At 39.7% G+C, this 23,811-nt stretch overlaps 1 protein-coding gene and 1 long non-coding RNA gene across 6 annotated transcripts in view; both read left to right on the top strand.

The window, feature by feature from the left end:
* The window catches only part of LOC139190630 (uncharacterized), a 29,394-nt gene extending 23,966 nt beyond the window's left edge, over window positions 1-5,428 (top strand). Inside the window, exons 2-4 of one of the 3 annotated variants that reach the window (XR_011574968.1) lie at window positions 2,466-2,551; window positions 4,021-4,219; window positions 5,141-5,428. This is a non-coding gene — a long non-coding RNA (uncharacterized lncRNA). The other 2 variants (XR_011574969.1, XR_011574967.1) reach the window with 2 other exon arrangements.
* Window positions 5,429-8,750: 3,322 nt separating this feature from the next.
* Window positions 8,751-10,545, top strand: LOC103410145 (uncharacterized). 3 transcript variants are annotated; one of them, XR_525300.4, is made up of 2 exons: window positions 8,751-10,053; window positions 10,216-10,545. XR_525300.4 is itself a non-coding variant. In XM_008348901.4 (2 exons), exons 1-2 carry the CDS (start codon window positions 9,186-9,188, stop codon window positions 10,271-10,273), a joined length of 834 nt encoding a protein of 277 aa, XP_008347123.2. In that variant the 5' UTR covers window positions 8,751-9,185; the 3' UTR covers window positions 10,274-10,545. The 3 variants fall into 3 exon arrangements, 1 of the variants encoding a protein (XP_008347123.2); XR_011574966.1 differs by having other exon boundaries at window positions 8,751-9,995; XM_008348901.4 differs by having other exon boundaries at window positions 8,751-9,961.
* The last annotated feature ends 13,266 nt before the right edge of the window (window positions 10,546-23,811 follow it).

Consider the following 23,811-nt stretch of genomic DNA (forward strand, 5'->3'; position numbering starts at 1 on the left):
CTCCTCAATCAAATTCTCTGCACACCAGTCGGAACCACCTAATGTGGTCTGTACGACAGGATGGGTGTAAATAAATACGCTCAAGTGTTACGGTCACGTGAAGGCTGTGCAAAGTATCACAAGTCATCTACGAGTCGGAACCACCTAATGTGGTCTGTACGATAGACTGACACCTGCCTTAGATCCAAGGTGAGCGTGTGGTACGGGAGGTGAATGATCACGTGAAGGCTAAGCCCTGCCTCGAGCGGAGCACTAACACCAGGGTGCAGGACAATGAGCTATAAATACATCTCAACACAATCATACTCACTACCATCAACCTACTCACCTGAAGCTTACCTGAGCGTCCGCAACGTCAAGCAACAATATATAAATAACCATACTAATGCATAATCAAACATAGAACATTTGACATGGTATTTCAAAATATCAAATCATTTAATTAAGTTTTATGGGAAAAATACCAAGTGTGTGTATGTGTGTGTGTGTGTATATATATACTGAAAACCAAAAGCCCACTCACTGATATGTAGAAGGGTCGTAGCCCTCGAGTCTGCTTGACTGCGCTCTTCCTCTGGATAAGTCTCACCTATATGCGAAACAACTATTTAAACGTTATTTTAAGCACATAACCAAAACTACGTAATAACTTCTCATATGTTGCTCAATTGAGGTATTTGAATATACCATTGTGGCCTACTCAACCCCACTAACATCCCTATATTTTTAGAAAAAAATTCCGATCACTCATGCACTGTCATGCGCCGGCCAAGGCACAGCCACACGCGCAGGCACACCAAACGGAATCCCTAACGGCGTTAGGGAATATTCCGTAAAAAATCATCATATATCATTAAATATACCTGCTACCGTTAGTCGCCGTTAGGATTATTCCATCAAAGTTGACGGAATATTCGTCTTCCTCTCCAGTGAATCACCGGATTCCGTCTGTGCATCCGGAAACTGGGAAACCTTCAAACCATCATTTCTCACTCATTTTAGCACCAAAATCCATGAAATTTATATCAAAATAAAGCTTAGGACTAGAGGAATACTTCCTTACCACTTTTAGAACCTAAAACCAACAGAAACTCGGCGGAAAAATCATGATAATTCGGCCACCTCTGCAACTTGTCAAACCCGAGCTTCCTAACGTCCAAAACACTTCAAAATCCTTCCTTAAGCTTCGACAACAAGTTCTAAGGCTCCCTAGGACCTTAAAACTCAATGAAATCTTCGCGATCACGACTGAGCTACTGTGCACCTCTTCGGGGGCTTCTTGGTTCCCGAGCTTTTGAAGTTTTCACGTCCAACCAAAGGTATAGATCGATTCCTGAGATTGCAAGGAGTCCAAAAATCCCAACCACAACCTCGATCCGTGCATGAAAGGGTTGGTTAGGAGTTGTCCATACGGTAGTACAGAAAATGGGAAAAATCCGAGAGAGAAGAGAGAGAGTCAACGGGAGTGGTGGGTGTGTGTGTGGTCTAGTTTTGGGCTACCAACCAACAAACAAAAGCTTACTTCCAATTGGGTCCAAAAACTTAGGAAAAACATGTTATGGTCCAAATCCTTAGCATGTTTACACACACACAACCACTAAACGTTCAAGGGCAATAAAGGCATTTCACACTATCGAAAATATATTTCGGGACGGGCTGTCACAATTTCCCAGTGCACATAATTTTGTTTTAGTTTATTTGTCTACTTTTTCATTTCTGTGGATTTTTTTGGAAACCCAAATGATTAAGGATTGGAATTTATGTGCAAATTGATAAGTGCGGGTATGTCTAACAGAGTAAGAGCAGTAATCCGGTTTTTTTTTCAGTTCGATTTAGGGGTTTTGATTCAGTAAGGGGTATGGATAGTGTGTGGACAGAGATTAAGCTCTGTGGTGGGCAATAAGGAAAGTGTGTCTACTTTGGGGTTCCTTTTTCTAGAATCCCGTTGTTTTAATCAGTTATGGTTTTTCAATGTTTCAATTGTATATTGCATTGGTTAATGCTTTGTTCTGAATTCGAATTTTTTTGTTTGTTTGTTTGTTTGTTTTATGTTTGAGCAATCTCCAGTCTATGTGTTTTATGGTAAAATGAAAGAAAATGAAATAAGCTTTGTTTGGTTGGTGCAAAAGTCAAAGTAAAAAAATTAAATTGCGAGGTAGTCATTCTGAGAGTATGGTTGTTTGCTAGAGTGTTTTCTCTTTTTATTTATTTTTTTTTTCTGGTGTGTGTTTTTCTTTTTTCTATCCCTTTGGGTCCATCTTTGCTATGCAAAAGATGTGCTGAGTTTGTATGTTTTTGGAAAAAAAAAAATTGCTTTTCTGTTGTACAAGAAGATTCGTAGTGGTTGATCATTTATTTGTAGCATACTTTTTCGGTTTATTCTTACTCATTTATTTCCCAAATTTTTTACTATGTGACTATGAGTCTATATTTCAACTTATACTTTATTTACTCTTCTTTTGCAGCATAATATTTCACACATTTACTCTTCAGTAAACAGGCTAACGAATTTTCACATACAACATTGTCTCCGATCATCCTTCATTATAAGGTTTGCTGTTCTCACATTGTCTTCCATCCACTTTCATAAAAAAATTTATTGCATTTGAATATTAATTGGCTTCAGTCTTTCTTTCGTCTTAACTATCAATGCACAAACTTATCAATTATTGACAAACTCACACTCGAATAAACATTTTTTCATACACTGTGTGAACACGAAAATTTCCTGAAACAAAAGAGACAAGAACAACGTGCACAAACAAATATTTGTATTTGATGATTTTGGGTTACAATCTCTCTCAAATTTGATCCTATGATTCGATCTCCGTAAGGTGTTGATTTGTGGATGTTTCGTTGATCCAAGAGTCGTCGAGGCTTGATTTTGGATGAACTGTTGGAAGTTTCTTCAAGGGCCGTGGGCTTGATCTTTGAAGGTGGATTTGAGCGAATCTTCAAGGAGCCGTTGGGGCTTGATCTTGAGGATGAGTATTTCTTCAAGGGCCGTTGAGGCTTGATCTTGAATAATGGTGATGAACGGATTTTCAAGGGCTTTTGGGCTTGATCTTGAAGAACAGTGATGAACGGATCTTCAAGGACTTTTAGGCTTGATCTTGAAGAATGGTTGGATGTGTGGATTTGTTGATGTTGTTGATCCAAGAGCTGTTGGGGCTTGATCTTGGAAGAACGATGAACGAATAACGAAGAACACTTTCTTCAAGGGCCGTCGAGGCTTGATCTTGAATTGGTGGATGATTGTTGATCCAAAGGGCCGTTTGGGCTTGATCTTAGGATGAACGATGAACGAAGAGAGCTTTCTTGATTCTTCGGGAACTTGGATGCTTGAGAGCTTCGGAGTTTCAGAGCTTCAGAGCTTCAAGAATTTTGCCTAATGATTTTGGTTCCCCCCAAATGAATGAAATTGGCTTCTATTTATAGAATTTTCCAAGGCCTAATTTTGAATATAATATTCCAGATGAAATAAGTCGTTTCTGCCAGGTGTTGACACATGTCCTGTTTGATGACTTTTCCAACTTATTTCGATTTTTTGTTTAGACACACGCTACGTGTAAAATTTATGTAATACATGAGCGTTGAAACTTTGATTTATCGGTCAACATTTATTTACCGAAATTTCGATGTCTACACACTGCAAGATCAGTTTAACCTTTGAGTTACAGCTGCAGTGTTTGTTACCATTGCTCCATTATCAGCCAAAACTTAACCATCTGTTATGTGTATATGTTTTCTCCTTCCTGTAAATATGATAAAAAAATAAAAATTAGTGTTAGATTGACACATAGTTGTGTTAAAGAAGATTGAATGGTTGAGTCAGCTGATCGGAGATTAATGTTTATGTGGAGATTAAATATGTTTTGTTTATGGTTATTGTTGCTTTTGGTGTGTGTATCATAATAGGTTATTATAATTTTTCTTCAAGTATCTGAGTTTTGGGATTCTGTTTATTAGATTGGATTATAATTTTAAGTTGATATTAAGCGGTGGTTTTGTTTTTTACAGCGTTTGAAAACGTTCTGCTCTTGGGTTTTGAAACATTTGCGTTCGTCTTCCAAGATTTTTTGTGCCAAAGGTGAGTGATTTAAAATTTTTGGATTGTCAGCTTAAAATTTATGTGCCTATTTTCATTGCAGGTTCAAATTATTCTAAAACCATGTTTATGGAAGAAAAAACAAGCTCCCAACTAGGAAACCCAATGAAGGTAGTACTCTTTTATTTCTTGCTCAACTTGCTTAAAAATGATTTCCTAACCATTATTATTTAGGAAAACTAATGAAAATGGCTTGAAAACTTTGAGTTTTAATGATAAGGACAAAATAAAGGGTAAAGTGAATAGTAACAGGATTGACTTTTTAGTGTAAAAATATGGTTTTTCGTTAAAGTGAATAGTACCGGGTGCTTTTCGTTAAAGTTCTGTTTTTCATTTATTTGTTTACAATTTGAACAAATTCTTAACTTTTACTGTAACCATAATTGATACCCATTTTAATTCACTTTCTGCTAATAATGTTTCAGTCTTTTTCCATATTTCACACTCGATTGTTAATGTGAATTCAATATGCTGACCTTTATACATTATAAAACTGTTGTATGCATAATATTTCATCAAGGTCAAACTTTAGTTTCTTTGCACCGTATTTTCTGTTACCTAAACCTCAGTACTTATTTTAATTACAGTGGAAGTGATTGAAAATTATTGAGAATTAGTATCTACATACCGAAAGAAATAGATTGAAAATAACATTATTTGGTAGTAAAGAAAATTAGGGTTTCAATTAAAGTATGCAGGAGGAGGAGGAGGAAGACCTTTGGAGCAAACTCCAACTATGGCAGTCGTCGATGTTGTTTTGTTTTGGTTTTGGTTTCGGTTTCGATCCGCATCAAATATTTCATTCATTTAATTGGAAAGGTTTCCTTTCACACGTAATTGGATTAATTTCATCTTATGTAGTCACTTTCGGGTTTATTATGAATGCGAATTGAGGTATTTTGATTAAATTTTAATTGCACTCCTTGCAGTGGTTGACAAAAAGAAACAAAAGAGCTCTCTATGAAGCTCTTGATAATATGGTATTAGGGCTCCTATCTTTGTTTCTAACAGTAGGACAATACTGCATTTCAGATATATGTACTTCGAAGGCTGTTGGAGCAACTTGGGACGCATGCAACAATAAGAGTGGTGCTTGAGATGACAACTCCGGCAGAAGGCTTCTCTCAGCCTTGGATTCCAGTGGGGGGTGGCTGATATGAGCTGCTGGACATGACAAGGGGTGTGCTATCCACACATCTTATTTTACTTCTCACACACCCCTTGATAATTTCTGTCCGTTGATCTTCTTCAATTCATCCGATCTGACAGTTGAATATTAAATGGTGTGTGAGAAGTAAAATAAGCCCCATATGACAAATGTGCAACCTAGGTATGTCCAAATACATATACAATATTGTATATGTATAGTTTTCATAAAATTGTTGAGCATTGTGAGTGTGCATTTTGTTTGTAGAGAGTGAAGAATGTACCGTTCACAAAGGCAAAATAGGGAACAACAACTACTTCATATGGGAATAAGAGGTTAGTTTAATTGTAATTATTTTTTTTATTTGGTTAAATTCGAAGTTGGTTGGCTTGCATCTAATTCGGTCGTTTGCTTGCATAGGTTGAAGCCACTAGTTTTATTAATGCTAGTAATCGAAATCAATCCAAGTTAATGTGAAAACGATATCATTATTTTTGTTATGGTGAGAACTGATTTAAATTAAGAAATTGAATTACTTTTTTTATACCTCTTTTGTGATTATTTACTGAGAATTTGTTAATTGTTTTAATATCTATGAGGTAGGATTTCTACGTTCATTTCTCATCTTTAGAGATTGTTGAATTTCTACATTCATTTCTCATCTTTAGAGATTGCTGGATTTCATATTGTCGAATAGTTTATGGATTTTCATATTAAGTGCTTCAATATGTTGTTGCAGTAATTCAATTAGATGTGATATAAGTTGATGTGTTTATACCTTTAAAGATAATTTTTCACACAATTTCTAATCTTACAGCAATGCGCGGGCAAAACTTTCTAGTTAATACCAATTAATCTTAAGTTAAAAAACCAGATACATGCATAGACTTGACCAACAACAATATTAAGTAGACCAACTAGCCTTTTGATAATCAAGTACTATAGTAGTAGTGGTCGTCGCTTCCTTCGCTCCAAGGGTTGTGATATCTCTTCATTGGAAAATATCTCAGCTTAAATTCACAATAATGCAACCATTATATATATATATATATGGGTTAGGATCCGATGACACATTTATAACATACATTTTTGTGAGGTCCACTCTCTACATTTTACCGTAGTGACGGAAAGTAATATTGTCTATATACATTCTAGTGCTAGTTCGATCTCCACCAATCTTCATGTTTCCTTAAAGGACTTGCTAGAGAGAGAGAGAGAGAGAGAGAGAGAGAGAGAGGTGCTATGAGTTTAATACAAGTTGTGGAATTGGCTCAATTGTTGTAAGATATTTTTATTTTAGATGTTTGCCTTGTAAAAGTATCTCATATAAATATCCTATCGTCTTTCTTTTTAAGACGTTGGCCTCAATATATGAATCTTTTGTTTTTTCCATTGGCTATAAACAAAGAGCAGTTTAAGAGTCTTTTAATACAGATATCGGCAAGCATCTCCTTAATTTCATATTTCGATCTGTAAGGGAAAAAAAAAACATGTTTTGAATTCTGATATATATATTCTTTTAAAACGAAAACACGTTTTGGGTTATTTGAGAGACAAAACAACAATATTTCCTGAATTAAACGGTATGGGGAAGTGATAGTTACATCTCACCCAATAAGTCATGCAGCTGTAGACTGTAGGATCAATGCAAAATGCAAAATTACCCATACTACTCTCTGGATCACAACTGAACTGATTTTAGATATATGCATCGGTGGGGGTGCCAGGAATGATAACTGAGTCACGTCGCATTGGCCTTCAAATCAAGTCACTCTGTATTCATGTATTACTCTAATTACCTGCGCAATTCATCGTCTCGGATGACTTAATTAGCTTTAATTTGAAATGCTTTTATGGTGTTTTGGATGACTTAATATTTTTACACTAAGGGGAGAGGGAGTTCGGCTAAGCCACACAATGAACAACTTAATTTGGTATCGAATTCGCAATCCACGAGATTCACACCTAAGACCTCTCACTTCAAAGTGAAGAGGAATACTAGTACCAAACCATAGTACGCTTCCTGCAAAAAGTAACAGTTATGTGCATTTTGCTGGAAATACTTCAAGTGTTGTTCCAAAATTTACTTGTCTTTTGCTAAGGATTTGTTCCAAAAAAAAAAAAAAAAAAAAATTTGTACTCATTAATGTGTATAAAATGATTTCCAATTTTTATTCTTAAATGTATCCATTCCTATAATTTTCTTACTTTTTTATCTTAAATTTACATTCTTAAATATACCAATTTGTTATATATATTTTTTTTAAATGTAAACCGTTCCCATTTATTTTATGTAAATTCCATTCACTTTTTTTTAATCCATTTTTAAACTTATAGGGTACAATTCTTCTTCGTTGTTTTTAAAATGTATCTATGTCAAGTTTATTTGAAGAAATTTATTAATTTTATTAAGCCTAATGTTTTATTATTATTTTTTTGTAGTTTTGAAGAATGTGTGCATGTTTTTAGTTTGAAAAATCTACTAAACGTTTTATGTTATAATAAATTTTTGCTTAATTTTGATGAATGTACCCATGTTCATATATATATATATATGTATGTATATATGCATACTTTTTATGGAAAAACATGATTTTCTATTGATTTTGAATTTTCTTCCATGAGGTGGAGGATAAAATTTCTTTTAATATTTTCAATCTCACAAATCATGAGTTTTATTTTAAAATCTCATTAATATTAGCAACTCAAAATTTCAATTTTAAGGGTTCATGGTAGTTTTTTTAGTTAAAAAAATATCAAATAAAAAAAGGAAAAAAAAAAGAAAATGAAATGAAAAAGTTAAAAAATATAATAACCGACATGGAAATAATTAATACATTAATGTCATGAACTTCAATAAAAAAACTAATAAGGTTTTAGTAAAAAAACATTAGTAGTTAGAAACTATATGCGAAATCTCCCATAATTTTATAACCCAACTTTTTAACGGAGTACCAATTACATCATAAAATTATAGTCCATCAAAATCGATTTATTATAGTTACATATGCATATGTTAGCAAATCTTGTGAATCACAAGTTTTGATGGCAATTCTTATCTGTTATATATCTTTTTGCCGAAAATTGTCAAGGAAAATTAGAAATATGTTGGGCAGAATGATCTAACTTTGTTAGGGTATTTTGTAAACTGCCCCAAGAAAATGTCATGCTGCAAACGTGACATCAACCAATAACCACCATCTATGACCTAACGATGGCTTCAACAAATTGCAAGGTACCCAAAAACTTCTGCTATTACATTTTAATAACATTAATTTACTAGATCTGAGCATTTGAGGCCTCTAATCCCCTCTTTCTCTGTGGACTCATCTGGTATTTCAGTCACTCTCTCAGTTACTTTGTTTTGGACTTTCTAGATAAATCCCCTTGTCTATCTTCTTCCTTCCTTTACCTTTCTCTTCTCTTCTAGAATACTACTATAACAACGCTCCCAAAATATGTTGCTTTGTAAAAACTCCAAAACAAAAATAAAATAAAATTTAGGACTAATATTATTCCTAAGAAATCATCGACATTACACTTTCTCTCTCTTGGTGGTACCCATTGATTTATGTATATAGGATCAGGATCCTCTCCTGAGCTTAGGAGGCTGAGCTTCCTGAGTAAATCATACGGGCCATTGATTTTTGATCTAACGGCTACAAATAGAGGGCCATTCCAAAAGTTATAATAATTGTAACCGTTGGATCAAAAATCAACGGCACGATTGATTTGCTCAGGAGGCTCAGCCTCTTAAGCTCAGGAGAGGAGAGGATCTTGATCCATGTATATATTCCCTCTTTGGTCTCTTCTCAATTCTCTAGAAATATATACAAGCCAAGCCATTTTTCCAACACAAAACCATTCTCCATTCTTCTCTAAACTAGCCAATAAGCCTAAAACCTTCATTTCCTCATCATTTCTTCAACAATGGAGGACGAAAATTACGTTGAGAATATTCCTCGTTATCGAGATCAATCAGAAGAAGAAGAAGATGCAGAAGAAGCACTCTCTCTCAGCGACCTTCCACTAGACAATATCCACGAACAAGTCAACGAAGTCCACGACAGGTCCTCCAAGCACCTGCACACTCGCCGTTCTTCAGCCGATCAGTTTTTCGAGTTCTTCAGCGACTTCAGCTCCGACAGCTTCATGTGTTCAGCCGAAGATATCATCGTCTGCGGGAAACTCATACCCTTCAAAGATCACACAAATGAAGCCCCTAAGACGACATGTACTAACAATGGTTATCACAAAAAAGATTCATCTTTTCGAAGGCGGTCAGAGTCGCTGCCTGGGTTACAAAGTTCGGTAGCACGATCAAGCAGCACAAAGAATCAGATCATGATGAGGAACAGCAGATCCTTGGATTATCAAAAGCTTCACCGGCAATCTTCGATGGTATCCCCGACCCCGGCAGAGATGGAGAGGAATTCTTCCACGAAGAGTGTTGGAAAATACGATAAGAAGAGTGGTAACAAGCCAAAGTGGTTTTTTCTCATGTTTGGGATTGTGAGGTTTCCGTCTGAGATGGACCTAAGCGACATCAAGAACCGGCAGATTCGACGAAACCCATCCACCACGCTCTTCCGGAGTGAAGCCTCTGACAATCGGAGCTCCGAAAAGGGCTCCTGGAGACTGCTCAGGGCATTGAGCTGCAAGGACCATGCAAGTGTTGCTGTAACGCCGCCGTACTGTACACAAGTGTGAGAGGCTATTTCTGATCACGTGCCATGCACTGTAATATCATATCCCTAGTCCCCCTAGCTAACCCATGAATATGATTATATGATTTTAGGTAAATATTCTTTTGTCACATTACGTTAGTAAATTGTCATTTGAATCACACATTTAAACAAGGATTTATTGAATCAACGGTTCATACTGACAATTTATTAACTAACGTGGAAGACTAGGTCACCATAGAACTTTTCTTATGATGATTTGTTTTGCATGACAGGGGCAAAATGGTCATTAAAATTCTGGATTTGTTTGGACGTGAGGATAAATTAATATAATTATGGTTTATGACGTTCCGTAGAAGCAAAGGGGTGTACAGTAGAAGAGCCATGGTCGACGATGGCGCCCCTCCATCTGCTTATTAATTGAGGATGAAGAGAAGCAGGTTTTGTTGTTTGGTGGCCACATAAAATGAAATTAATGAATACCACGAGAATCCGATTACGACATTAAATTCTTGTGTTTTTGTTTTTATTTATTTTTGTATTTATTCATTGTAATGTTAATTCTTTTGTGTTGCTCATAATAAATATATCGGTTTGTGATAGAACCTTAACTTTGCATCTTGATTTCTGTGTAGCACTAACGAGTAATTTTCTATTGCAATTAACAACAAATACAACAACAACAACCCTTTTTCCGTTTACAACCCTTCCTAATATAGTAGCTAGTTAGCTTCCTCCGTAAGCTTACTACTAACAACCTTATCCTTTTAACCACACATATCTATCCTAACCAGCACTAATACAATGCTCACTTATCAACCAATTTAGTTATCACACATGATCCTATCAATACCCCCCCCCTCAAAACAAGGCTTGTATACAAGACTTAAAAAATAGAAAATTTTGCAAAATACAATGTATTAAAGCTGAGCAACTCCTGGAAAACGCAGCTTCAAGTCTGAGTAAGTCTCCCATGTAGCTTCTTCTGGAGTATGATTTTGCCAATGTACCAACACTTCTGTAATTGCAGTTGTACCCTTCTTCACCATTCGTCTGTCCAAAATAGCCACAGGAACATCTTGTAAAATACCATCATAGTTAGCACATGTAGTTGAATCGTAGGTTGAATAGCAGCCCCTAAATGTTTCTTAAGACAAGAAACATGGAACACTGGATGAATCTTAGAGTTGTCTGGGAGTTTCAACCTATAAGCAACAGAACCCACCTGTGCTAACACTTCACCATAAAACCGAGGCTGCAACTTGTGAAATGGGTGAGAGGCCAATGACATATGCTGATAAGGTACCAGCCTCAGATAGACTAAGTCACCCACCTCAAAAACTCTTTCAGTTCGATGCTTATTAGCCTGTACTGTCATTTGATTTTATGCTGCTGCTAAATTGGCCTTCAAGAGGGATAAAACACGATTTCTTTTCAACAAACATCAATCCACCATTTCCAATTTAGTAGTACCAGCTTCATACACGGGAATCTCAGGTGGTGGCTGACCATACACCACTTCAAAAGGGCAGAGTTTAGTAGCAGAGTGATAGGCTGTATTAAAGCTCCACTCTGCCCACGGTAACCAAAGGGTCCATTTTTTGGGTTGAAGACTACAAAAACACCGCAAGTAAGTTTCCAAACACCAGTTTACCACCTCTGTTTGGCCATCAGTTTATGGGTGATAGCCGGAGCTGAAACATAGTGAGGATCCGTGTAATGAAAAAAATTATTTCCAGAACTTGCTCATAAAAACCGGGTCTCTATTACAGATAATAGATCCAGGCATGCCATGAAGTTTAAAAATATGCTCCACAAATAAAGTTGCCACCGAAGTTGCAGTATAAGGATGAGATAGGGGTAAAAATGGGCATATTTGGATAAGCGATCCACAACTACCCAAATGACAGTTTTTCCTTGACATGGAGGTAGACCAATGATCAAATCCATGGATATGTCAGTCTAGGCCCGTGAAGGAATAGGCAAGGGCTGTAGCAATCCTGCAGGAGCTAAGGTCTCGTTCTTGTGTTGTTGGCATATCTGACAGTTGGCAACCCTGTCCTTAATGTCGTTTTTCATGCCAACCCAATAAAAAGACCGAGAAAGCCTCTTCTATGTCTTAAAAAATCCAGCATGACTAGCAACAGGACTGCTATGATGTTCTTCGAAGACTTTCTGTCGCTATGAACTTGTAGGACTCAAAACAATTCTCCCTTTGTATCTTATAAACCCATTCTCAACATTAAACTTCAAGGAATTCAGTGATGTAGAGTCGGAAGGATGTAGGACTTCCTGAATCTTGTCTAGTATCCAAGCATCTTGTTTAGTGTGACGTCTTAAATCATCTAACCAACTGAGACGCGGGTATGAAATTGCAGCCAATTCCATACTATAATGTTGAGAAACTTCGTCAATAGGAATTCTGGAAAGTGCATCTGCCACCTGATTATCACAGCCTTTCTTATATTGAATCTCGTAATCAAAACCAAGCAATTTAGACACCCATTTTTGCTAAAATGGAGTATTGGCCCTATTTTGCAAAAAGTATTTTAGACTATGATGATCTGTTTTGATGATGAAGTGTCTCCTTACCAAGTATGACTGCCATTTTTTAATGGCATGTATGATAGCCATCATCTCCCTTTCATAAGCAAACAAGTTTTGGTTCCTTACACTGAGTGCCTTACTAGTAAAGGCAATAGGTTTGCCACCTTGCTGGAGGACAGCTCCAATTCCAAAGCTTGATACAGCACTTTCGATAACGAAAGGTTGGGAAAAATCCGGTAGGGCTAGGACTTATGGAGACAACATAGCCTGTTTCAGTTCCTTGAATTCTGCATTTGCTGAATCAGACCACTTGAAATTGTCTTTCCTGGTGAGTACTGTGAGAGGACTAACAATCTTGCCGAAACCAGGAATAAATTTCCTATAATAGCTCATCAATCCAAGAAATCCTTGCAATGCTTTAATGGAAGTGGGAATAGGCCACTTAGCAATAGCCTTCAATTTAGAAGGATCAGTTGCAACCCCTTCTTTAGATACTATATGGCCCAGAGACTCCACTTGGGTTTGACCAAAAGCACACTTTGTTTTCTTGACAAACAAGGTATGGCCTTGCAAAAGTTGAAAGAGCACTCTCAGATACTCCAAATGAGACTCCCAAGACTTGCTATACACTAATATGTCATCAAAAAATACTAGGATAAATTTCCGAAGATAAGGTTTGAAAATTTAGTTCATAAGACATTGGAATATGGCCAGAGCATTGGTTAACCCAAAGGGCATAACCAAAAACTCATAATGCCCATCATGAGTTCGGAATGCAATCTTCTCAATATCACTTGGATGCATTCAAATTTGATGGTAGCCAGATCACAGGTTTAACTTAGAGAAAAACTGGGCTCTATACAACTCATCCAGCAACTCATCAATTAGCGGAATGGGAAATTTGTCCTTAATAGTGATGAGATTAAGGCCTCTATAATCTATACACATTCTCCAAGTGTCATCCTTTTTCCTTACTAAAATAACTGGAGAAGAATAAGGACTATTACTGACCCTGATAAAACCAGCATTTAATAATTTACGAACACACTTTTCAATTTCTGTTTTCTGTAAAGGACCATATCTGTAAGGTCTCATACTAGGTGGTTTACTTCCTTCTATCAAGGGAATTCTGTGGTCATGTGATCTGTGATGAGGCAAACAAGTAGGAGCAAGAAAAACTACCTCATTATCTTGTAGAAGTTGTTCCAACTGATGAGATTGAATTGCAGACAGTACAGTCTTATGTTCCACCATGTCTTCTTGTTGAATTTGAAAGAGAAAAGCACCCACAGAAGATTCTTGGTGAAGCAACTTTTCCATGGGAAAGATAGAAACATCCTGAATATGTTTATTGATGCACAAAACCGGACGTCTTGGAACAACGTAAATCCGACCGTGAATCTGCATGAAATGTAAATAAGACAAGATGTATCGTGGTTCACCCCAAGGTTTGGGCTACGTCCACACTGATTATATTGTATTTCTTTGAGAAGTGAGGGAGAGAGCCTCTGTAATATAAGAGGGGATGTGAGAGGGGTGAGAAGGCTTAGGAATGGCCTCCGAGGGTGAGAATGAGCCCCCCCCTAATTGTGAGGGTGAGGGGTCCTTTTATAGAATAAGGACTCCTCACTTATCACATATTTGCCCCTGCCTTTATCACATAATTACATCTAAGTCCCCCGAGTATTTGTACGAGATCTAAATACGAGGCCCTAAATATGGTATAAACAGTAGTCCCCCAAGTCTTCAGTTAAGATAGTCTTTTGGCTGAAGACTTGAAATTCAGTCCATGTGTGGGTCGAAGTAACTAGATGCTATCTTGAACTGATGCTTGATATGAGGCAGTGCTCAATCTGAAATGATGCTCAACTAGAAGTAGCACACGCTGTGAGGTTGCTCAGCTCGTGGCTTATGTTGTCTTGGTTGGCTCGGTTTACGGCGTTTGAAGGTAAGGGAGTCCCTTTTATAGAATAAGGGCTCGCTCCTCAATACACGAATGATGGGCTAGAGTTGATGCTCTCTAATGATGGTGAGGGAGTCACTTTTATAGAATAAGGGTTCGTTCCTCAATACATAAATGATGGGCTAGAGTTGATGCTCGATGCGGGACGGTTGCTCAGTAGGCGGTGATGCTCTTTAATGGTGGTGAGGGAGTCCCTTTTATAGAATAAGGGCTCGCTCCTCAATACATAAGTGATGGGTTAGGAGTGATGTTCGCGTCGAGGCGGTTGCTCAGCTGGCGGCGTTGCTCTCTAATGATGGTGAGGGAGTCCCTTTTATAAAATAAGGGCTCACTCCTCAATACATGAACAATGGGTGCTCTCTAATGAAAGTGAGGGAGTCCCTTTTATAGAATAAGGGCTCGCTCCTCAATACATAAATAATGGGCTCAGTCCCCCAAGTATTTTTCATGAGGCCCAATTGAGGCCCAATATATGGTACATAATGTAGTCCCCCAAGTCTTCGGTCAATAGAGTCTATTGGCTGGAAACTTCAAATTGAATCCATGTATGGGCCGAAGTGACGGTTGTTCGGAGGCGGTATTTGTATACCCTACACTGAAGCTTTGTAGGTGAAGCTCTGCAAGTGAAGCTTTGAAGCTAGAGCTCTGTAAATGAAGCTTTTGAAGCTGGAACTTTTGTAAATGAAGCTTTTGAAGCTAGAGCTCTGTAAATGAGGTTTTTTGAAGCTAGAGTTCTGTAAATGAAGCTTTTGAAGCTAGAGCTCTGTAAATGAAGCTTTTGAAGTTGATTGACATGAGTGATGCTCATGAATATTTATGTTGATTGACATGAGTGATGCTCATGGATGTTGTCATGAGTGATGCTCATGAATGTTAACATGAGTGATGCTCATGAATGTTGACATGAACGATGGTCATGAATGTTTATGTATGATTGTCATGAGTGATGCTCATGAATGTTTATGTATAATTGACATAAGTAATGCTCATGTATAATTTGGAGTACTGGGTGTACTTTTGATTACCTGTTTGGTGGCATGAAGGAAAGTACGGGTTGTGCATGTCATCACCTGGTTGGTGGCATGAATGGCTAGTTGCCAAATGATATTTAGAGTACGGGTTGTACTTTTCATCACCTGGTTGGTGGCATGAATGGCTAGTTACCAAATGATATTAGAGTACGGGTTGTACATTTGATCACCTGGTTGGTGGTAATAGCGGCAGGTTGCCGGATAATTTTGGAGTACTGAGCGTACTTTTGATCACCTGGTTGCTGGTAATAGGTTGTCGAATAATTGTGGAGTACTGGGCGTACTTTTGATCGCCTGGTTGGAGCTATTTTGGGCTTATCGGCCTTCGACCTCCACACAATATTCCAGCCCATTTATTTTGGCCTTTGCCTTTTTTTTTTTTTTTTTTTTTTTTTTTAATTTTTTTAACCCTCTGATGGGGGTTTATACATATTACCCTCTGATGGGGTTTATACAAATGTCTCCCAAAGATAATAAAAATAAATTACATCATTCTAAAATAAATCCAATCATCTGTTCAATGGGTCACACCATAATGCCATCACCACCATAATTATGTCTGCTTCTTTTTATCCTTTTTTGCTTTCTACTTTTGCTTTTACTTTCTCTTTTCTTTTGCTTTCAGCCTGGTTGGTGCTGTGACCTGTGAGATGGCAATCATCTTGGCATCATTATGTCTGAATTCCTTTATCTTGCTGGGTAAAGCTCCGGATGACAACTCAAAGCACCAGAGACTAAGAAAGTATGGTCAAAATATTCCTTTCCCACGTTCATCCGCGATTGTGTCTGTCAAAATATTCCACAATATTGAGAGGGTTCTGACAATAATGGAAAAGAGAAGGAACCAAACACAGTGGACGAGGGGGCCGAGATTGTGGAAGAACGGGAAAATGATCTAAATCTGCCAATAACATTGCTTTTGTCAGTGATTTTGCTTTTCTTCTTTGTGGGTGTTTTTTCAGATAGTGGGGTGGTGGACTCCCTTTGGCTGCTCATCTTCGCACCAAACATCCTGTGTCTGTTCTGTCACTCTGTAACCTGGTGGACATGGCAGAGAGTTTGCTGGGCTGTGGATGGGACAACTTTCCAGTACGCCTTGAGTGTGACCGACACCATGTACCCAAGTGGCTATGGTTATCACCAATAGAGCGCACAACCGTCGCAACTAATGAAGTCCCCAACTGTGCTGAAGAAACTAAAAAGCATATCGGAGAGCGCGAGGTAGAAGACGAGCTTGAAGGAGAACTTGCGGAGCTCTTTGAAGAGGACGTAGCAGAGGACGATGAACCCCAACCCAACGAACGATAGGCTCGCCGCTCCAGCGTTTACTACCATCAAGACGTGGCGATCGTACGCCGTCAGACCTCAGGCGACCTACCCCGTCGTTGCCATTTTCTTCACCCACTCTCATTCGCACTGTTCTCTGCCTTCTGGAGAGAGAAGGACAAGGGCTGCACCATCATCAGAGAAAGAGAATGAGCAAAGATGTATGTACAAGTGTGAGGTCTGAACAAAACGCCCTCCGGCTCCGACCACATGGCCAGAACACGAAGACCCTCCTCCTTCCCATAGAAATCGCTGCCAATTGACCCCACCAATACGGGAACGGAAGAGCATCGCTTAAGAATCTCAATAGGCTTGGAATGGTGTTGGTGGTGCTGCTTGGGTGATCATCGAGATTGATGGGTCCTCCGGTGCGTTGACGGAGATAGGTTCGACGATTTGGTTTTCTGGCCTCCGCTCACCTAAGATCGTCGCCGGAGACCCTTTTTTCATTCCATTCTTTTCCTTGTGCTATGCGAGGGCAAACTGGTGCATCTGGATTAGCGAAAGCTACATGATTTGACACCGCCACCACCTTTGGATTCAATAAACCGCCAGAAAATAGTGCGAAAGAGAAGTTCGATCTCTGGTTGATTAGCTGAAGCTTCAAGAACCCTTTTTCGGTGTCTTTGTAGTCGGGAATGGAGTAATTCGCATACTGATACTTAATCGGCGCAAAACACAAAAAACAGAGGATAAACTCTCGGATTATCCTCAGGGAAAGTGGAAGCACTGAAATTAGCAGGAGAAAACACTCCTATCCAATCATCGATTTTCGAGTTTTCTGTACCAAATTCCAACTTCACTCACTCTGTGTTTTGCCCCCTTAATCCAAGAACACAAGGAGAAGCTTGAATGTAAGCAACCTCATCAAGTGCAAAGGTTGCTCTATGAATAGCAATTCTGGAAAAAAGGTGATCTCCATGCGAGCTTGCCTTCTCAACTTGAAGGGTTGCAACAACAACCCCCAACAGAATTGCCAACAGCCTCACTTGTTTCATTTCTTTGATCCCAATTTCCCCCACAGTATGAAAAATGAAGAATCTTTTAGGAACAAAGTTGCCAACTTTGAGTGATGCTGGTGCTGTTAAACTGAGGTATAATATTTTATGTGTTTTTTGTGATTTTGCAGATTCACGGCGGAGGTGAAAAATTGAGAGAGAACCGACATAACTTTTCGTGTTGATTCCCACAGACGGCGCCAAATGTTGATGCACACAATCGGAGGTCTTGGAACAACGTAAATCGAACCGTTAATCTGCATGAAATGTAAATAAGACAAGATGTATCGTGGTTCACCCTAAGGTTTGGGCTACATCCACACTGATTGTATTGTATTTCTCTGAGAAGTGAGGGAGAGAGCCTCTGCAATATGAGAGGGGATGTGAGAGGGGTGAGAAAGCTTAGGAATGGCCTCCGAGGGTGAGAATGAGCCCCCCTAATTATAAGGGTGAGGGGTCATTGTGAACACGGAAAATTCCTGAAACGAAAGAGACAAGAACAACGTGCACAAACAAATATTTGTATTTGATGATTTTGGGTTACAACCTCTCTCTATTTTGATCCTCTGATTCGATCTCCGTGAGGTGTGTATTTGTAGATGTTCCGTTGATCCAAGGGCCGTTCAGGCTTGATCTTGGATGAACTGTTGGAAGTTTCTTCAAAGGGCCGTGGGCTTGATCTTTGAAGGTGGATTTGAGCGGATCTTCAAGGGGCCGTTGAGGCTTGATCTTGAGGATGAATATTTCTTCAAGGGCCGTTTGAGGCTTGATCTTGAATAACGGTGATGAACGGATCTTCAAGGGCTTTTGGGCTTGATCTTGAAGAAACAGTGATGAACATATCTTCAAGGGTTTTTGGGCTTGATCTTGAAGAACAGTGATGAACGGATCTTCAAGGGCTTTTGGGCTTAATCTTGAAGAACGGTTGGATGTGTGGATTTGTTGATGTTGTTGATCCAAAGGGCCGTTGGGGCTTGATCTTGGATGAACGGATGATGAACGATGGTGCTTTCTTCAAGGGTCGTCGGGGCTTGATCTTGAAAGAGCGATGAACGAAGAACGAAGAACACTTTCTTCAAGGGCCGTCGGGGCTTGATCTTGAATTGGTGGATGATTGTTGATCCAAAGGGCCGTTGGGGCTTTGATCTTAGGATGAACGATGAACGAAGAACGAAGAACACTTTCTTGATTCTTTGGGAACCTGGATGCTTGAGAGCTTCGGAGTTTCAGAGCTTCAGAGCTTCAAGGCTTCAAGGTGTAATATGAATTGGTTCCCTCAAATGAATGAATTAGCCTTCTATTTATAGAAATTTCCAAGGCCTAATTTTGAATATAATATCCCAGATGAAATAAGTTGTTTCTGCCAGGTGTTGACACGTGTCCTATTTGATGACTTTTCCAACTCATTTCAATTTTCGTTGAGTCGCACGCTACGTGTAAAATTTATGTAATACATGAGCGTTGACACTTTGATTTATCGGTCAACATTTATTTACCGAAATTTCGATATCTACAAATGCCCCCACTTCAAGGCGCGTCGTGTACATGTGCTTGTCGCGTGTAGGAGATGCGTTTTGAAGTCCCTTACTGTAGACGTCGATCCAAGGGCCGTCGAGGCTTGATCTTGAATTGGGCTGGAGATTTCTTCAAGGGCCGTTGAGGCTTGATCTTGAATTGGGTTAGAGATTTCTTCAAAGGCCATCGAGGCTTGATCTTGAAAGTTGGGATTGGACCACAAGGAGCTTCATGTGGTAAATGATCTTTGGCTTTGGTAGTGGATGAATCGGCACGTATTTTGTTGCGCTTGTTGACTTTCCACAGCTTTGATCTTGAACTGGGTTGGAGGATTTTCTGGATTCCTCCAATTGTTGATATTCCACAGCTTATTCTTGAACTAGGTTTTGATTCAAGGGTGGTAGACACTTGATCTTGAATCGAACTTGTGATTTCTTCAAAGGTCGTCGAAGCTTGATCTTGAATTTGGCCGGAAACTTCTTCAATGGCCGTTGAGGCTTGATTCTTGAAGGTTGACTCGAACACATGGCAAGCAGGCACGAGGTGAAGGTGACGACTTGTTGCTTTGTTCAATCTTTCTAATTCACACCTGAGCAACTTGGTCAACGGTATGATCTTCAAGATTGATGGGCTCTTCTTCCAGTTGGTGACTTGATCTTTAAGGATTTGATTCAAGGGTGGTGAATCGGCACGTGCAGCCCACAACGCCTAGTAAGTCGACCCAAGAATTTGAGGGTCAAAACAAGTTCACCGTCCAGAGTGATTGCAACCCTGATGATATGAGATACTTTTGATTTTGAAGAAGTAGCGGATGACTTAGCACGTGCTTTGTTGCACTTGTCTCCACATGCTTCAAGGTATCATTTTCATTTCCTTTAACTGTTCCTCAGGCAGATGCGGCATCTTCTCGAGTTCTTCATCTCAGACTCCTTCTGCTGAGTTGACTGTGCATGCTGCATTCTTCTCTGCTTGTTTCTTCAGGCAGATGTGGCAGCTTCTCGAGTTCCTCAGTTCGGACTCCTTCTGCTGAGTTGACTGTGCAGACCGCATTCTTCTCTGTTTGTTTCTTCTGCACGTTGTCTCCACATGCTGCAAGGTATCATTTTCACTTGCCTTATCTATTCTTCAGGTAGATGTGGTAGCTTCTTTGGAAGTACAGCACCAGTGGGAGACGAGTACTCGAGAGCAGTGCTAGGTAGGAAATCAGGGAAGGGTTCCAAGCAGTCGGTTCCTTACCCGAGTTTGAGTGGAAGTTCCGGCATATTGTTTTCTTTATCCTTGTCTTTGTAGGTAAGAACAAGGACAAAGGAAAGGACAGGGAGAACGCATGATATGAGATACTCTTTCTTTCTAACCTGGTGATATGAGATTCTTTTGCTTTGGAGTCATTGGCTTGCAGAGGTACCCCAAGGAATAAGGAACATTGAATGACTCGAGAGGCTTCGTTGGGAAAACATTTTTGGAGATGAAGAAAGGCTCTGTATGTCTGCCTTGCTATGGAAGGTGAAGGTAGACAATTATAGGAAGTTCTTTGATACCTGTAGAGGTACTATTCTTTCACTCGTGTCGGCAACCAATGCGTGATTGATCAGTATGGCTTCACGTGCTTTCTTCTTTATCAGAAATCTTCGACAAATTGTCCGTAATTTTCGTCAAGCTGAGTGTGTATGTGATAGGTGTTGACGAGGCTGAAAAAGACTGGCGCCTCTTCGATATCTGGGATCGGCGCTTCGACAAATTGCCCGTGATTTCCGCAAAGCTGAGTTTGCGCGTGACGGGTGCTGACGAGGCTGAAAAAGACTGGCGCCTCTTCGATATCTGGGATTGGCGCTTTAACAAATTACCCATGATTTCCGCAAAGCTGAGTTTGCGTGTGACGGGTGCTAACGCGTCTGGAAAAGCAAGATGCTTCTCCGATTTCTGAGCTTGCCTCTTCGATTTTTGAATCGGCATTTTCGAACTCTGAGCTCACCTCTTTGATCTCTGAAATCCTGTCGAGTGCCGATTTTTTTTATAGAGGCACGCAGTTCGTTTCAAAGCACACTTGAATTTTCGCTTGTAGAAACTTCCTTCTTGCACTTCTAAGGTCTTGATTTGTCTGACCTCTTCTTTCTTCAACACCTTTGAAAATGTCTGGACCCTCCGATCGTCGTTTTTATTTGAACCTTGATGAAGAGGTAGTCCCGTCTTCCCCAGATAACATATGGCGCCCATCCTTCATATCCCCTACTGGTCCTCTCACCGTTGGGGATTCGGTGATGAAGAATGATATGACCGCTGCGGTGGTGGCCCGGAACCTTGTCACCCCCAAAGATAACAGACTACTTTCCAGGCGGTCCGATGAGTTGGCTGTTAAGGAGTCTCTGGCTCTTAGTGTGCAGTGTGCAGGTTCTGTGTCCAACATGGCCAAACTCCTATTTGCTCGAACCCGTCAAGTTGAATCGTTGGCGGCTAAAGTGATGAGTCTCAAACAGGAGATTAGGGGGCTCAAGCATGAGAATAAACAGTTGCACAAGCTCGCACACAACTATGCCACAAACATGAAGAGGAAAATTGACCAGATGCAGGAATCTGATGGTCAGATTTTACTTGATCATCGGAGGTTTGTGGGTTTGTTCCAACAACATTTGCCTTCGTCTTCTGGGGTTGTACCGCATAGTGAAGCTCCGAATGATCAACCTTTGGCTCCTCTTCTTCCTGGAGTTCTGCCGAGTGGTGAGGCTTCAAACAGTCAACCTCCAGCGCCTCTCATTTCTGGAGCTCTGCCAAGTGGTGAGGTGGCACCTGATCGTCCTTGAAGATCCCCTCTTGTAAATTTGATTTGATTTTTTTTTTTTTTTTTTTGTATGTACAATGCAAATTTATGTAAAAATTTCCAGAAATAAATAAAGAAAAACGGACTTTATTTATCTCGATGCATTTGGTTTTTTTTTTTTTTTTTTTTTTTTTTTTTTTTTTTGCTGTAAACATACATATATTATGCACACATACATACATATTAATTTTTCGCGTGGACTGATCCACCATTCTTTTTTTTTTTTTTTTTTTTTTTTTTAATTTTTTTTTTCACATGGTGCCAGAGGCACCAAGACTCCACCAAATTTTTTTTTATATTATTTCTCCTTCTTTCCAGTCTTGGCTTTAAAACAATCAAAACACGGTAAGTGGAGCACCCAAAACCTTTACAATTTATATATATTTTTTTTATTTTTTTATTTTTTTCTTTGCACATGGTGCCTGGTGCACCCCCCCTTTTTTTTCACGTGGTGACAACACCACTTTGCTTTGCTCCACCCTCTTTTTTTTTGTATAAATTAGGATGCTTGGCTGAGGGATTTTGTAGGGGAGAACGAAGACGGACGGAGAGCTGGAGTTTAAGGAAGAGCTTCTCGGCCGGCTAGTCGTTTGACAGCGGTCTTTGAAGTTGGTGGCAGCTGCGAGGCAAGAGACGGAGGAGGGTGCAAGAGAAGAGCGGTGCAGCCTTGATGTCGGAGACTTTGCCGTCGCCGTTGCTGCTTGGAACTGATGGCAGAAGGGGAGAGCTGCAGAGATGGTGATGAAGAGTCCTGCTCGCGACTATCGCAGCTGTTGTGACGATGGTTGCCGGCCGTGGCAGAGCTGGAGTTGTAGGCAGCGGCGCAGTGGTGAGGAGAACAGAGGAGGACGTCGCCGCCGCCAACGAAAACCACCAAGTGTTCATAGCCTTAACACTTGTTCCTTCGCTGCAACTTTAGGCTTCGCCAGAGCTGCTGCTTTCTTCTTCTCATCTCCTTTGAGAGTCTGACCAAAGCTAGAACCAGCCGCGGAAGGTTTTGACAAAATGGAGCTCCTTTTGCGGCAGACAATGATGGGTGCAGTACACTTTTTCTTAGCAAGCAAAGACTCTGATCTTTCAAGCTGCTCAGGGCGTTCGGGTTGCTGACTTGTGGCGGGTGCAGGAACTACGGAGTCTGATGGCTCAGATGAAGGGTCGTGGTTGGGCCGAGTGATGAGATTCTTCTACTTCATTTCCATCGAAAAATTCTTTTTCAAATAAAGGAGATCTAGCTGCCAGTACTAACTTGTGGGCATGAAACTTTTCCCCACATACATTGAAAGTAACATCTGAACCTTCCTCATTCTCCAAAAGCATACCAAAATGATCTCCAATATCAGAATCGGGGACATGTATGGAATGCAATCTCGAACTATCTATTGCAGAAACCACAACACCGACAGTGCAATTAATTTTCAAGCAATCATCCTTGAGGAAACTAGATGATTCGAGCAGTGTCCGTCTGAAAAATCGTTTGTAGCCCCACATGCTGCCCCTATACTTGAGGGTGTAAGGTGGACAGAGAGCTAGAGCGGATCATCCTTGCTGGGCAGAATCAGATCCGACCTCCTCAAGTCAAAATCTCTGTGACACAGATGCAATCATTTACAACAACAGAAATGAATCAGTTCTCCTGAGTCCAGATCTTCACCGTCATTGCTTGCACAAATCCTGGA

The sequence above is a fragment of the Malus domestica genome, chromosome 13 (genome assembly GCF_042453785.1).
Source record: "Malus domestica chromosome 13, GDT2T_hap1".
Taxonomy (NCBI): Eukaryota; Viridiplantae; Streptophyta; class Magnoliopsida; order Rosales; family Rosaceae; genus Malus; species Malus domestica.

What these genes read in the sequence shown, in the direction of transcription:
- LOC103410145 (XM_008348901.4), top strand. Translation starts at nt 9,186, where the DNA reads ATGGAGGACGAAAATTACGTTGAGAATATTCCTCGTTATCGAGATCAA. An exon ending in CCGCCGTACTGTACACAAGT is followed by an intron (nt 9,962 to 10,215) that starts GTGAGAGGCTAT and finishes TTTGCATGACAG; the next exon opens with GGGCAAAATGGTCATTAAAA.